The sequence below is a fragment of the Mandrillus leucophaeus genome, unplaced genomic scaffold, assembly GCF_000951045.1.
Source record: "Mandrillus leucophaeus isolate KB7577 unplaced genomic scaffold, Mleu.le_1.0 Scaffold335, whole genome shotgun sequence".
NCBI lineage: Eukaryota > Metazoa > Chordata > Mammalia > Primates > Cercopithecidae > Mandrillus > Mandrillus leucophaeus.
The window spans coordinates 417,133-434,008 of record NW_012103532.1 but is presented as its reverse complement, the minus strand read 5'-3'; the positions used below and the strand labels follow the sequence as shown (position 1 = coordinate 434,008).

General features: G+C 41.8%; 1 protein-coding gene and 1 pseudogene across 1 annotated transcript in view; both read left to right on the top strand.

Moving 5' to 3' along the window:
- Nucleotides 1-1,907: 1,907 nt before the first annotated feature.
- LOC105545660 lies at nucleotides 1,908-2,835 on the top strand (annotated as a pseudogene).
- Nucleotides 2,836-5,726: 2,891 nt separating this feature from the next.
- The window catches only part of NR6A1 (nuclear receptor subfamily 6, group A, member 1), a 74,629-nt gene continuing 63,479 nt past the window's right edge, over nucleotides 5,727-16,876 (top strand). The window contains exon 1 of the mRNA XM_011988674.1: nucleotides 5,727-5,786. Coding sequence (XP_011844064.1) covers nucleotides 5,771-5,786 — 16 coding nt within the window. The 5' untranslated portion in view covers nucleotides 5,727-5,770. The remainder of the gene's footprint in view (nucleotides 5,787-16,876) is intronic.

Here is a 16,876-nt window from a genome sequence, read left to right as displayed (position 1 = left end):
CCAGGCTGGAGTGCAGTGGCGTGATCTTGGCTCACTGCAAGCTCCGCCTCCCAGGTTCACGCCATTCTCCTGCCTCAGCCTCCTAAGTAGCTGGGACTACAGGCGCCCGCCTGGCTAATTTGTTGTATTTTTAGTGGAGACGGGGTTTCACCATGTTAGCAAGGATGGTCTTGATCTCCTGACTTTGTGATTCTCCCAGCTCGGCCTCCCAAAGTATTGGGATTACAGGTGTGAGCCACCCGCACCCAGCCAGTCTTTTTGTTTGTTTTTTTTTGTTTGTTTGCTGTTTTGAGACAGAGTCTCACTCTGTCGGCCGAGCTGGAGTGCAGTGGTGCGATCTTGGCTCACTGCAGCCTCCGTCTCCGGGGCTCAAACAATTCTCCTGCCTCAGCCTCCCGAGTAGCTGGGATTACAGGCGTGTGCCACCACGCCTGGCTAATTTTTGTATTTTTAGTAGAGACGGTGTTTCACTATGTTGGCCAGGCTGGTCTCGAACTCCTGACCTCAGGTAATCCACCCGCCTCGGCCTCCCAAAGTGCTGGGATTACAGGTGTGAGCCACCACGCCCAGCCTTTTTTTTTTTTTTCTTAAAGCACACTCTGTAACAGTCTTTTTTTGTTGTTGTTCTTTCCCCACAGCCAGTCATATTACTCCTACATAGCATTGGCGTTACAGAATCTTTTGAGATCATCTTTAGTCCTTCTCCTTCTTCCTTCAGGTCTTGAAATACCTTTCCTACTTATCTGCCTGTGGAACTTCAAGGTTCAGCTCAAATGTAATGCCCTCTGTGGCACCTCAGTCTATTCTAATGAATTGCTTCTTCATCTTTGTTTCTTTAACACTTTTCTTACCCACTTTAGTTACAGTACTCATAACATCATACTGTCATTTATCTGTTTAGTCTATGTGCACTCCACGTGAGTTAGTATGGAGTGGTGAGAAATAAGGTTAGAGAGGTCAGCAGATGATGAGTGTTTCTAGGGCAAGGATCACATAATATTATTTTATGTCAACATAGCCAGCATAGTGCCTAGCTAATAGGAGACACTCCATGAGTGTTTGTAGACCTGGATTTTTAAAACCTGGTTTCTAGAATATTTTATTTTAGCTTCCAACTCTTGAGTTTTTTCCTGAACTATGAATTGTTTCCACCTCCAGGAGTTGAAGGCATAACTGGAAATTGTATCCAAGGATGTTCTTTGTTGCTCTCATTCTTTTTTCACTTTCAGGAGCTTTGCTTCTTAGTTCCAGATAATATGGACTTCATTTGACTGTGATTTCATTATTCCTATTTAGGTGAATTAAACTACTCTTTCCCTTGCCATAGGGAACGTCTGTATCAAGGATCTGACAGATGAGAACCAGAGATCTTGGGCTCTTGTTTTTTGTTTTAACCTCTGTAAGTTTAAAAAGGAATTTTAAACATTTGCTGCATGGTCCTGATTTTCTAAAATGAATACAAGTCCCTGTCCTTGAAAATGGTCACCTGGCTTTCACTTTGCATCAGACATTCATTGAAGGGTTCTTAAAAAAGGCAGAAATGATTCTACTGATCATGTGGCCACTAGATTTGCTGTCTTTTGTTTTACCCTGAAGGACTAAATTCACATTACCCCTTCAGCCTCAAAATCTGCAGTCATCTTTGAGAGCGTCTGTTTGAATAAACATATGGGGAATGGTGTTAAACATCTCAAAAGAGGCTTTGCCTTTTCCTGTCCTCAAGATACGTGGTTTAGTGGAATAGAGGACTAGGATATTTGATTTTCTTCTCTATTGGTCTGATGACTCCTGCCTCTTCCTTTCTTTGAGCTTCAGCTTTGTCCATCTTTAAAATGAAAGTGGAAACAACCTCTTGGTGGTTAACTAAGGTTCTGCCATTCATAATTTGGACTCCGTGGCCAGACGCAGAGGGAAGGAGCTATGAGTAGTCGCCGAGAGGCCGCGGAGGCAGCGATGACCGACTCAGCCGAGCCGCCGCCGCCGCCGCCGCTGCTGCGCCCTCATGGCGGCTGCCAAGGACATTGAGGAGGACCAGGATACTTCCATTGAGAATGCAGATGAGTCCAACCATGACCCTCAGTTTGAGCCAATAGTTTCTCTTCCTGAGCAAGAAATTTTAAAACGCTGGGGGAAGATGAAGAGGAACTTTTTTTTTTTTTGAGACGATGTATCGCTTTTGTCGCCCAGGCAGGAGTGCAATGGCGCCATCTCTGCTCCTGCCTCAGGCGCCCGCCGCCACACCCAGCTAATTTTTGTATTTTTAGTAGAGACGGGGTTTCACCATATGTTGACGAGGTTGGTCCCAAACTCCTGACCTCTGGTGATCTACCCGCCTCGGCCTGCCAGAGTGCTGGGATTACAGGAGTTAGCCATCGCCCGCGGCCGAAGCGGAACTTTTTAAAATGGGGGCGAAACTGTGATTTGCCTCAGAGAAAGATCTCCCTGGATGGAAGGAGCGAGCCACTGGTGACGTCAAGATCCTGAAGCACAAGGAGAAAGGAACCACCCACCTCCTCATGAGGAGGGCCAAAACCCGGAAGATCTGTGCCCGCCGCTGCATCACGCCAATGGTGGAGCTGAAACCCAACGTGGGTAATGACCATGCCTGAGTCTGGAATGACGAGTGCCCCAAGCTAGAGCTGCTGGCCATCCGCTTCCTGAATGCTGAGAATGCACAGAAATTCAAAACAAAGTTTGAAGAATGCAGGAAAGAGATTGGAGAGAGAGAAAAGAAAAGATCGGGCAAAAAACGATCATGCCGAAAAAGTGGCGGAAAAGCTAAAAGCTCTTTCGGTGAAGGAGGAGACCAAGGAGGATGCTGAGGAGAAACAATAAATCTTATTATTTTATTTTTTTTCTCTCTTTCCCTTTTTTTTTTTTAATTTTACCCTGCCCCTCCTTTTTGATTTGTTTTTATTTGGTTTCGTTTTTATGAAGGATGTTATATAAAGAACTGAATTTAAAAACTAATAACTTGGACTCCATTAGATTTGCATTATGCAAATGCTACATATGTTTGGATTTATAATTTTGTTCATCTACTTTTTTTCCACATTTCAAAGCCAGTATTAGCAAGTAGAAAATGTTGATTTCCTGTTTTCTCTCTTCTTCCCATTTATAAATTCCAGTACCTCTGTTAATCTTAAATGACTTTTCTTCTCTCTCTCTCTTTTTTTTATTTTTTTTTTAAATAGGGATGAGTCCACTCTGTTGCCCAAGCTGGAGTGCAGTTGACTATTCACACGCCACAATCAGTGCACTGTAGCCTCAAACCCTTGGCTTCAAGCCTTCCTCCTGCCTCAACCTCCTGAACAGCTGGAACTACTGATGTGCACACGCGTCCCCAGCTAAACAATCTTACTTGGAGCCGTAGTTAAAAATTAGTGTTTAGGCCAGGTGTGGTTGCTCATGCCTGTAATCCCAGCACTTTGGGAGGTTAAGGCAGGTGGATCACTTGAACCGGGGAGTTCAAGACCAGCCTGGGCAACATGGACTCCAATCTCTACAAAACATTTTTACAAATTAGCCAGGCATGGTGGTGCGTGCTTGTAGTCCCCTGTAGTCCCAGCTATGTGGGAGGCTTATGCGGGAGGATCGCTTGAGCCCAGGTGGAGGCTGCAGTGAGCCACGATTGCGCCACTGCACTCCAACCTGTGTGACAGAGTGAGGTCCTGTTTCAAAAAATTAAATAAATAAATAAGATTTAGAGTTCATCTTTTGCATTCACATGGGCACTGTGGTGTGTGTTCATCTTCTCTTCCCTCTTCCTCCCAGTAGAGTCTATAAAGTGCTCTCAAAAAACTTGTGGGACTGACAGTGCTGAAGAAATGTGGCTCCATATCCAAAGATAAAACTTAATTGTCTCATTAAGCTATGTTAAAGATTTGTTCTCAGGCTTATGGGTGCATCAAGGATTGTTAGTTGGATTCATCTTGAAAATCAAGGTGTCTGCTTCAGTCTTGGTAGCAGAAATTAGACTAATAGCTCCTTATTCATCTTGTCCTCCAAAAGTTGGTACAGTAAAGCACAGAGGCTTACTACACCTCTGTTGTGTACAGGTATTTCTAATAAATCCATATCCTTCAGGGAGACAGAGAGCTGCCCTTTAAGTGTTTCCAATTGAGTAGCTTTTTGCTTCTGGACCTTCCCCTTCCATTTTTTCCACCCTCATTCTATTTGTAGTCACTTTACTAAAATCATTTAAGAACTACATTCAATCCACAGGGACTGAGAAGAAAATATTAATCTATGGGGTTGGGGTGGGGGTGGGAAAGCTGGTCAGTATATTTATGATGGAGTAAAGTGTGTCATGGCAGTGGCAGAATATTTATTTTTAGACAAATTGTAGCCTTTTTCCTCCTCTAAATCATTGATCACTTTCTCTTTAGGCCATACTTTGTAAGATGACCCTAATGCTCTCTATTGGTTAGAAAAGCCCTCTAGTAATGGTAGTAGCAATATTTGCCATTCAGTTATATGGCTGCTAAGTGACAGATTCCAGTCCTACTCCAGGAAGGGTCTCCTTTTTCTGGAATACTGCTGTAAAGTGTGCATAGCGTTTAAGTTATTCCTAAAGCTAAATTGGGAGGGGAGATTTCATAGAATGAACCATTTGACACAGTTAAAAAACATTTATCCTCAGGAATCAGTTTCTCTTGGGGCCATTCCACCTTCTTAGTGGAACTTGCGCTTTTATTGTGTCCTGATACTTGAATGTTTAGCTGAATGTTTGACATCATGTGCCATTAGCACGTGGCTCCAATTTGCCAGCCTTTGGGGTACTGTGGTAAGGTATGAGTGTGTATGTGCACACTTGGTGTTATACACTCTGCTGCGTGCTGCTGGTGTGGTTCACGAATCAGGGAAGCTATAGCATGATGTTGTTTAAGATCTTCCGAGTTTTAGGGGAATGAAGCAAGAAGCTTAGTTTGAAGGTGTAAACTTTTGGCTAAGGGTGAGAATGGGGGGTGGTGAAATTAGTAACTTTTGCTTTGTAAAAGGATTTTGCAGACTGAATTTCCTTTCTCCAAACTAATGTGTATAATCAGAGCATTCTTTCAAACTAGTATAGATAACCAGAGCATGGAAATGAAGGGCTAAAGTAAGCCCTGCAAACAACTCTTAGCTCCATGTATTAATTTTCTTAGAGGAATTTGCCTTGTCATTGTTTATTACAATGACAGAAAACAGGGAATCCCACTCCTGCACGTCCCCCATACCCCCCAGAAAAACCCTACATACCTAACATTGAGTTTCCGTTTTGTCTTTCCCTTAGGCCAAAGGTTTTGGCTTTAAATTTTCTAATCCAGTACGGAAGACTATAGCATAGAATAACTCTTGAAAAAAAAAAAAAGAAAAGAAACCCCATATACCAGAATCCTTTTAAATAAATTATTTTTAAATGCTGCCTTTTAATTTTAGGATCTTAGCTTAAAGAAGACTGGAAGAGAATTTCCCATGAAATGGTTCCCATAATAGTTTTCAGAAAGACGTGCTAAGCAGTATTGTTAACTAAAGAAAATAAGTCTATCAGTTCCACTTAGATAACCTTTGGTAATAAACGAACTCCATACACGTTGTGACCTTAGAGCCTGAACTTTGTAATCACATGACCAGCTTGTAAACTGACCTGTGAGGATGACTGTCGTAGTCCCGGCTTAGAGAAATTGACCAAGTGTCGGAAGGGTAGTCATCAAGCTGGACTTGTCCTGTAATCGCTGTTTCTTCATGGCTGCAATAGAACTTTTCAACAGACTACAAGAAGCATGAAATGGAGACATGGGAAGGTAAGGAACAGTCTGGGGCCCAAATCTAAGGGTTAGAAATTTTCTTTGAAGGTTTAGAGCAAATAGCCTTGAGGGAGAAGGGAGGCAGTCCACAGACAACTGTTTTTTTGTGTCTTTGCAGAATTCAGCTAGAAAGTTTTCATGTATGTAGCAAGTGGTTGTAAATGTTTTGGAATGGAGAAAATAATTGAGAGAGAGAACTGCAGTGAATTCATTGTTGTGGTTGATGAAGAGCAGAAGGAGGGGGATTCATTTAAATTTTATAGTGACTTGAAAAAAATTAAATTTACGTTTCAGTACGTAGATAAAATTTACATTGAAAATTGTTCTGTGTATTTCTTGACAGAAGTTGTTTATATTTTCAATTCCTTAATCCAGTTCGCTATCTGCCAAAACCTTATTTACTACCATTAATTATAGATAGAATTGGGGTCATGAGGCCATTGATAAGGCAACCTCATCCTCTGTGGGGGAACTTCTATACTTTACAGTTTGGGATATAAGACTAAGCCATTGCTAATTTCTTTTTAAGTGGGTTGCTTTTTAAATGGGTACATTTTCTGCGTGTGTGTGTGTATGTAATGAATAGTCACTAGTGTTACAACTTATTTGGGATAGTCTCCTAGTTACGTGAGAAACCCCACTTTTCCATAACTTTATTATTTAGGCCAGGAAAGACAGAGCTGAAGGAACAGATAAAATGGATGAATCTTAGTATTAAAGTTTTGCCATGTTTATAAAGTACAAGCTAAGAGTTTGCGAAGAGTTTGATTTTCTTAAAGGCAAGCACTGCTGAGAAGAGTTCCCGACTCTTTGAGGCAGTTGATAAATTTCTAGGACTGGCATTAACCCTACGAAATAGCTGGTCCTGGGAAAGCTTCCCAGCCCGTTGCAGCATGGCTAACATCTGCCATAGGCAGCTTTGCAGTTTCATTCTCACTCTGGGGATGCACAAACCAGGAAAGTGGGACCCCCTCTGATAATAGCATTCTTCTTTTTAGTAACCTTGGGCTTCTTTCCTCCCTTATATGTTGTCCCCCAGCACCTTATATACCAGAAGTACTGGTTTTTAGTGTAAGTTAGCAGAAACAAAAGAAAGTTCGTAGAAAATACCAGTTATATGTAAGGCCTGTTACTTATCTTGAACAGCCTCCTCTCCCAATATGCGCAGAAATTCTTTGTTAAATTATCCTGGATATACTAGCTTTTCCAAAAGGGAGTAGTTTAAGAAGTAAGATTTGCTTTGGATCTATTGGACAGGAGTTTAGGAGCTGGCAGAGTCCCAGAGCAGTTATTACATGAGTTTAGAAGGAATGACTCTGGAGTATTTAGATTTTTTTTTTGACCAGCTTGAGTCTCTTAGTGATATGTAGTCCGCTAGCTCTGAAAGAGAAAAAAGTTTTGCACAGGAAGTTCTCCCCTGATTCATATTTAAGTTTTGAAACTTCAGTTTTTCTTAGCCATTCAACTGCAGAAAATAACTTACAGTACCAAAACAAGAACTTTCATAAAATAAGGAAATGAATTTAAAACTGTTCACCTGAATCTTTCACTGAAAATTCTAGTAAAGCAAAATGAATTATCCCAGTTGAAGGAGGTTTTGGAAGCTTAAGAGGCAAAATCAACTGCTTACAAAAGAGGCCAGTGAAAATGCTACTGTAAAAAAAGCATTGCCTGGTTTTAGATATTGGGCCCTTGTCCATTTAAATTAACCTTTGTCACAGCTGGGCATACAAATGTTTTGTTTTAGTTCACAGAGGGTTAACTCTATTCAAGCTTTCACTGTGGCAGGCCTGATCTGTGGAGTCATACAATCTGGTCTTTCAGCCCTGCCAGTCGCTAGGCAGGAAGTCTTATTTCTTAAGCTATCTTTCAGAATGGGGGTTGGGATTTGGAGAAAGGTGGGGGAAGGGCTTTGGAGCATCTGTAAGGATCAATAACAGAGAGAGAGAGCCGCAAGAGAGGCCATTGTGCACACTTCAAGATAGATGCAGCCCTTGTGCATGGCCCCTGCCTGGCAGGACAGACACCTAAAACCAAAACAATGACACCGAATGAATTCTCTGTGAAAATTAGATTGCCGCTTAAAGGAGAAAAATACTTGAGGGCCCTTTCAACGTTGGGGAATATTCTCATTCCTCAACTTGCAAAGATTAGGCAACCCCCACTAGAAATAACTCCAAATTGATTTTTAAATGCCTTTTGTCCTCATGCTAATACTGTATTGAATTGGAGAGGGTGATCATTTTGGTCTTGGTCACATGCATCAAAGCATTGAGTAAGTAATCTTTTTTTCTTCTCTCTCTCCCCCTCTCTCCTCTCTTCCTCCCTCCCTTTTTCTCTTCTTTTTTATTCTAATGTTTGCTTTACCCTATTGGTTTTGGAGGCATCATTAAGGGAATGAAAAAAATAAGATTTGGTTAGGATTTGAGTAACACATGTGTGAAATCCCTCCCCCAACAGCTGGTATTGGCTCTCGAAACTTCAACTGAGCTAAACAGATGTTCCTAGTGTGTTGTTTTGAGATAATTTAAACCAGACTTATAGTCAAGGACTCTACAAAAATCGTAGATTTGATTTTTAAATGCACTGAAGTTGTGATATCATACTACATCTTAATGCATAGTATATGGGTGTTAAGTAAAAACACCTGAGCTTGGGAAAGTGCGCAATTCCGCCAATGAAATTGTGATATTTAAAACACTACCAAGTTTGTTATTCTTTTACTCCAGCCCAGATTTTCATTTTTCAGATTCCCCTTTCCCAAATGCTGTAACATTCCTGTTTTTCTGTATCCTTTTCCAGAAGACTAAGGCATTAATTCAGTAGGTACTTTTTTGATGCAAATTATTTATGGCAGTTAGAAAGAGTAATGAAGTCATTGCCACCTCTCTTCCACTAAACCTCCAAAGTACTGGTGACAACTGACTGGTAACAGCTGAGAAAAATGGAATCCTAAACAGCCTTAAATAGTCTCCCAACTTGAAATCTTCCAGGAGTAAATGCATAAATGAACTGGGGGTGCATAATGTGGCTTGCAGACAGACAAATGGAATAAGGGGAGGTGGGGAGACCTGCACTTGAAATTAGCAAGTTTAGTTTATTCTAAGCTTCTTGAGTTGAAAACTGACACATTCTGGACAATTTTGACCTAGGAAAAATACCTGGATGCCTTACACTGTCTGGATGTTTTTAACCTGTCTGTAATCAGTACCCTTTTGCTGGGGAAAATGATGTACAGGAAGAAAATCTGATTTAATCACCACAAACAGTACCACCTTGACACAATTGATTCTGCACCTCTGATACATTGTAATTCTCCATTAATATTTAAACCAAAGAATTGATTGTTTTAATGGACATTTTCCAGGGACATACAAATATTACTAACAAAACTTGGAAGTTCAGTTACCATTTCCGTTGTATTAAAATGGGGTATGAAACCTACCATGACCCTTTTGAACAATGTGGTCTTTAATGTGTATTAGGGGGAGGGCCTAGTGAAGGAAAAGCCATAAAAGTCCTCAGGGTTCAAGATGAGGTTGAGATTTTGGCCCATTGCTTTTGTCATTTTCACACACAAACATCACTGCAATCATGTTTGATTTAGCATCCTTAATACAATGAGGTGGGAGAACAAAAGGATATCAGAGGCACAAGTATGGAAGCCAAACAATCTCCTACCTCGCTGCCACCAATTTTTTCACATCATTCTTTTTTTTCTGTTCCCCTGCTACTGGGGTTTCTTTTTAAGCCAAGGAAATTAATCTATTTGCAGGAATCTTCTTTTTGCATGCTTCAGTAGTTTGCTTGGGCAGTTGAAAAGCTACATTTCAAATGGTTTTTAGCCATGTGAAAAGTCGTTTCCTAAAAACTTGGGGAAAACACTATAATTAGGAAAAATGCATCTACCCATATTTCAAGGTTAAGAGTGGGGCGAGGGGTGGCGGGGGGTGTTCCCACTGCACAGCTGTTTTACATATTTTGAAAAGCCTGATAGATGTAAAGGTCATTGCTAACTCTAACCGGGTCTTGATGCTCACACTGTGATCCAAGGACCTTGCATTAATTAGGATGAGAAGCATGGAAGGTCAGGAGTCAACCGGCTGGTGAGCCTCCATGGATTGTTAGTGGGACCAATCAGAATTCCTGTAGGATTTTTAAACCATTAAAAAAAAAAAAAAAAAAAAAAAAAAACTGCTGCTGCTTCTGTTGCCTCTGGATGGATCCCTTGGTCTGTATGGCAAGGACTCGTCCCCTCCTGCCCAGATGGCTCATAAAAACTTGGCTACATATATGGCTTTGCTACAGGCTTCCTGGTGTTGGGGAAAGAACCTCATCAGCTTGACTCTGTCACTTGGCCAAGTCACTTGACCTCTATGAACCTCAATTTCCTCATATATGCAACAGAGGATAGTAATACCTGTCTCATATGACTGCTATGGGAATTAAGTAAGAAAACTGTCAAGAGTGCCCAGAACATGCTTAACATGGCTTGAATTGAAATGAGTTTCAAAGAGGAGCAAATTTAGGGAAATTAAGAAAGAGAATTCTTGGGTGAGCCTGTGGCTGGTGGTGTTTACACTCTAAGGTCTCCAGGGAGTGCCTCCATTCGGTAGGCAACAATAAGGGAGGGGCTCTTTGGAAATTTAGCCTTGAAAATGCTGTACAACCAGTGGGGCCAGCTGCTGAGCCTTCTAGAACCAATTGCAATGTTAATATGCTTTTCCTGTGGTAGTGATAATTAGTCACGAATGGGTCCCTGCAAAATTTGTGGCCTTTTCTCTACAGAAAGTCTTTTACAGTTGTGTTGATTGGAAGAAAATGGAGAGGTGATGGGCTTTAAGGTAACAGAGATGTTAAATCATAATCAGGAAAAGAAGGGTAATAAAGTTAGTCTTAATTTCCTGTGTTTTGATAGATAGATGCCAAGACAATTGCCATGACCATGTTTAATAGCCCTTTCTCAGGAGCTTTACCATGAAGTAGTGAAGTTGGGAATGTTGTTAGGGTGCTAATCATTGCCTTACTAACTTTGGAGTTGTCAACCTCTCTACCTTCTGGGTTCAGGGGTTATATCAGTGGCTTACTATTCTGATCTCTGTATATAAAATTATTATGCAGCTAACATTCATCAAGCATTTCCTGTTTTCTAAGCACTGGGAACAGAGGTGAGTTAGAATTCCTCACCTAAACTGCAGATCTCCTTTTTGAACTAGAAAGAGGGAAAAATAATTTTAATGTTGCTTAACAGATGTTGAATATTCACCACTTAAAAAGTGGAGCTTTTGAGAGTGATTAGGGGAGAAGATGAGCTAGCAGTGGGATTTGCTCTCTCTTTGGGGCCCTATATTTATTTGAGGGGTTTTGCTTTTTGGGTTTTTTTTTTTTTAACTACTTTTGCTAGGTGTTTCTTATGACTTACTTGCTCTTCCAAATGTGTGACTGCAAAATAGAATATTTTAATATTTTTCTTAATATGGTAAAATTAGACCCTGGATTACAATTGGCAAAAATGTAGAGGGAGTCTAAACCTCATTTTTCTGTTTCTCTGTTAGCACCCTATTCACCACTAGCAAAATGTTTTCCTTTCTATGAGGTTTCAGCATGTCGCCTCAGTGTGAAGGCTACAGTAGACTAGCTTTACTTTTTTTTTTTTTTTTTTTTTGGCAGAGTCCTGCTCTGTCACCAGGCTGGAGTACAGTGGTGCGATCTCGGCTCACTGCAATCTCCATCTCCTGGGTTCAAGCGATTCTTCTGCCTCAGTCTCCTGAGTAGCTGGGACTACAGGTGTGCGCCACCATGCTCAGCTGATTTTTGTATTTTTAGTAGAGATGGGGTTTCACCATGTTGGCCAGGATGGTCTCAATCGCTTGACCTCATGATCTGCCTGCCTCAGCCTCCCAAAGTGATGGGATTGCAGGCGTGAGCCAAGGTGCCCAGCCAACTTTGCTTTTTAAAGGAGCTTATAAGTTATGGATAACTTATTAAGTATCAGATGTATTTATTTATGGTATATTAAATAACCACTGCACAGAAAATGTATGTTTTAGACATTTGAAAAAAGAAAAAAGCAGATACCATTCGAGCATTTAATCTCAAAATGTGCACAAGTCAGTGTAGAAAGAAGAGCAATGCAAATGAACGGCTTGGCAACCTGTAGGTGGTAGCCATCAAGTCTTGGCCTTGGTCTTTATTATAAGAGTATGTGTACATGCACACTGTCATATGCATTTATGTGTTTTTGTTTGTAACTTTGCCATGAGGTAGTTGTTAATTGCTGCTGACAAGAAAATCTGCCATCCTCGACTCTTTTATTCCACTGGGAGCAGGAAGAGGGAGAGGTGATTATGTGCCACAGTGAGTGTCTTTTCCCGTCACTGGATATAGTCCGGCCGTACCATTGTTTCAACCATGAACCAGTTACTTTAAGAAACTGACCATCACATTGTTCCGGGTTTTTTTTTGCTTTATTTTGTTTTGAGACAGAGTCTCGTTCTGTCGCCCAGGCTGGAGTGCAGTGGCACGAACTCAGCACGATCTGGCTCACTGCAGGCTCCGCCTCCTGGGTTCAGCCATTCTCCTGCCTCAGCCTCCCCAGTAGCTGGGACTACAGGCGCCTGCCACCACGCCCAGCTAATTTTTTGTGTTTTTTAGTAGAGATGGGGCTTCACCGTGTTAGCGAGGATGGTGTCGATCTCCTGACCTTGTGATCCACCCGCTTCGGCCTCCCAAAGTGCTGGGGTTACAGGCGTGAGCCACCGCGCCGGCAATACATTGTACTGTTAAGATTCCAGGTTCCTAGCCGGGCCTGGTGGCTCACACCTGTAGTCCCAGCACTTTGGGAGGCCGAGGTGGGCGGATCACGAGGTCAGGGGTCGAGACCATCCTGGCTAACACGGTGAAACACCGTCTTTACTAAAAAAATACAAAAAAATAGCCAGACGTGGTGACGGGCGCCTATAGTCTCAGCTACTCAGGAGGCTGAGGCAGGAGAATGGCGTGAACCCAGGAGGCGGAGCTTGCAGTGAGCTGAGATCGTGCCCCTGCACTCCAGCCTGGGCGATGGAGCCAGATTCTGTCTCAAAAAAAAAAAAAAAGAAATCTAGGTTCCTTTAGGATATGTAGAAATTAATTTTCTCTCAGCACTCCTGCTCTTGTCCCCACATGCCATTTGGAATCACATACACTAAAACATTTGCCATAAGTTACCAATCTGATGCGAGAGAAAAACCATCTACCATAGAATAGTTTTAGTATGGAAAGTCCATCATATATCATATGCTGACAAGAACTTGGACTCGATTTATTAGTTCTTTATTTTCACTAACCATTAGTCTTACCAAAGTGAGCACTTTGGAGAATGATAAATGTCTTGTGAGGAGCTTAGGAGGGAGGAGTTCTAGTTTTGTAAAAGTGTTGACTTGAAAGGCTGAGGCAGGAGGATCACTTGAGCCCAGGAGTTCAGGGTTGCAGTGAATTATGATCTTGCCACTGCACTCCAGCCTAGGCTATAGAGCAAGTGAGACTGTTGGTAGGGAAAGGAAAATATTGATCCAGTGCCTTAGGGAAGCAGAACCTTTGGTTCTGATGGCTGCGTTAGTAAAGTCATGTGAATGTAATGTGTAAAAGAGTGCTCATTTGCATTATCGAAGCTTCATAATTTGTGGTCTTAGTGATGAATACAGACTCCAGCACTTTCTCTGAACATTGTTACACGTGGAAGAAGTTACAAAAGCACTTTCTGGGCAAATAAGAATGGGAATGGCCAATAATGTACATGTTTGTGTTTGGGGCCCATTATTCTGAAGCTGCTGAGAATTTCGGAAAAAGTGGTCTTTGGCAAGGTAGTGGGCAACTACATTTTTTACCCTCATAAAACATACGGTTTCACTTACAGCATGCTAATTGGTCTTTCTTTCACCAGCGCCTCAGAACTGTGAAGGGACCTAGGGAGCTGATTACTGAGCTTTGAGCATTGGCACAAGGTCTCTGGGCTGGCTCACCAGTTTGTCATCTGGAGTTCTTATAAACTGTGCTTTGATTTGCAAGTAGAGAAGTGATAGGCATACCTCAGAGATAATTGCGAGTTTGGTTCCAGACCACTACAGTAAAGCAAGTCACTCGAATTTTTTGGTTTCCCAGTGCATGTAGAAGTTGTGTTTATACTATAGTCTGTTATGTGTGCAGTAGCATTATGTCAGAAAAAAACTCTACATACCTTAACTTAAAAATAATTTATTGCTAAAAAATGCAAACAACCATCTGAGCCTTCAGTGAATCATTTTGCTGCTATGAGATCTTGCTGCAGTGTTGATGGCTGCTAACTGATCAGGGTGGTGGTTCTTGAAGGTTGGGGGATGGCTATGGCAGTTTCTTAAAATAAGACAATGAAGCCAGTTTTATTGATTGACTCCTCCTTTCATGAAAAATTTCTCTGTAGCATGTGATGCTGTTTAATAGCATTTTATTCACAGTAGAACTTATTTCAGAATTGATGTCAGTCTTCTCAAACCCTGCTGCTGCTTTATCAATGAAGTTAATATAATATTCTAAATCTTTTGTTGTCATTTTAACAGTGTTCACCAAGAGTAGATTCCATCTACAAAGAAACCTCTTTCTTTGCTCCTCCATAAGAAGCAGCTCCTCATCCATTAAAGTTTTATCATGAGCTGGGTGTAGTGGCTCACACCTGTAATCCCAGCACTTTGGGAGGCCAAGGCAGGAGGATTGCTTGGGCTCAGGACTTGGGAACCAGCCTGGGCAACATAGTGAGACCTCATCTGTACTAAAATTTAAAAAATATTAGCTGGGCATGGTGGCACACGCCTGTAGTCACAGCTACTTGACAGAGTGAGGCAGGAGGATTGCTTGAGCCCAGAAGGTGGAGGCTACAGTGAGCTATGATTGCACACCACTGCAGTACAGCCTGGGTGACAGAGTGAGACCCTGTCTTGAAAAAAAAAAAAAATTATCATGAAATTGCAGCAATTCAGCCACATCTTTAGGTTACACTTCTAATTCTAGTTTCTAGCTGTTTTCCCCACTTCTACATTTACTTCCACGGAAGCCCCTCAAAGTCATCCATGAGGGTTAGAATCAACTTCTTCCAAGCTCTTGTTAATACTGATATTTTGGCCTCCTATGAATCGTAAGTGTCCTTAATGGCATCTAGAATAGTGAGTCCTTTCCAGCAGGTTTTCAGTTTACTTTTCCTAGATCCATCAGAGGAATCACTATTGCAGCTATAACCTTATGATATGTATTTCTTAAATAATAAGACTTGAAAGTCAAAAATTACTCTGTGATTCATGGGCTACAGAATGGATGTTGTGTTAGCAGACATGAAAACAACATTCATCTGCTTGTACATCTCCATCAGAGCTCTTGTGTGACCAGGTGCGTTGTCAATGAGCAGTATTTTTCAAGTTATCTTTGTTTCTGAGCAGTAGGTCTCATCAGTGGGCTCAAAATATTTAGTAAACTACTCTATAAACATACATTCTGTCATCCAGGCTTTGTTGTTCCATTTATAGAATACAGGTAGAGTAGATTTCACATAATTCTTAAGGGTCCTAGGATTTTCTGAATGGTGAGCATTGGCATCAACTTATCAACTTAAAGTCACCAGCTGCATTAGCTCCTAGCAAGAGAGTCAGCCTATTTTTTGAAGCCAGGCATTGACTTCTCTCTAGCTGTGAAAGCCCTTAGATGATGTCTTCTTCCAATACAAGGCCCCTTCATCTGCACTGAACATCAGTTGTGTAGTGTAGCCACCTTCATCATTGATCTTCTGGATAACTTGCTGCAGCTTCTATATCAGCACTTGCTACTTCACCTTGCACTTTTTTTTTTTTTTTTTTTTGAGATGGAGTCTCGCTCTGTTGCCCAGGCTGGAGTGCAGTGGCAGGATCTTGGCTCACTTCAAGCTCCGCCTCCTGCGTTTATGCCATTCTCCTGCCTTAGCCTCCCGGGTAGCTGGGACTACAGGCGCCTGCCACCACGCCCAGCTAATTTTGTTTTTGTATTTTTAGTAGAGACGGGGTTTTATCGTGTTAGCCAGGATGGTCTCTATCTCCTGACCTCGTGATCTGCCCACCTCAGCCTCCCAAAGTGCTGGGATTACAGGTGTGAGCCACCGCGCCGGGCCCACCTTGCACTTTTAAGTAATGGAGACAGCTTATTTCCTTCAACCGCATGAGCAACCTCTGCTAGCTTCAAACCTTTCTTCTGCAGCTTCCTCACCTCTCTCAGCCTTCATAGAATTGAAGAGAGTTAGGGCCTTGCTCTGTATTAGGCTTTGGCTTAAGAGAATGTCGTGATTGGTTTGCCTTTCTACCCAGACTACTAAAACTTTGTCCATATTAGCAGTAAGGCTGTTCTTCTTTCTTATCATTTGTGTATTCACTGGAGTAGCACTTTTAATTTCCTTCAAGAACTTTTCCTTTGCATTCACAGCTTGGCTCTTTGGAGCAAGAGGCCTAGCTTTCGGCTTATCTTTGCTTTTGACATGCCTTCCTCATTAAGCTTAATGATTTCTAGCTTTTGATTTAGAGTGAGAGACATGTGGCTCTTCCTTTCACTTGAACACATAGAGGCCATTGTAGGGTTATTAATTGGCCTAATTTCAGTATTGTTGGGTTTCAGAGAATGGGGAGTCCCAAGGGGAGAGAGGGAGAGATGGGGGAATGGCTGGTCAATGGAGCAGTCAGAACACATACAACATTTTTCGATTAAGTTCACCATCTTATTTCAGTGCGGTTCGTGGCACCCCCAAACAATTACTAACATCAAAGATCACTGATTACAGATGACCATAACAGATATAATAATAATGAAAAAGTTTGAAATATTATAAGACTTACCAACATGTGATACAGAGACACAAAGTGGGCACCTGCTTTTGGAAAAAATGATACTGATGAGACTTCCTTGATGCAGGGTTGCCACAAACCTTCAATTTGTAAAAACTGCAATAAAGCGGCTGGGTGCGGTGGCTCACGCTGTAATCACAGCACTTTGGTAGACCGAGGCGGGCAGATCGCGACATCAGGAGATCGAGACCATCCTGGCCAACGTGATGAAACCTC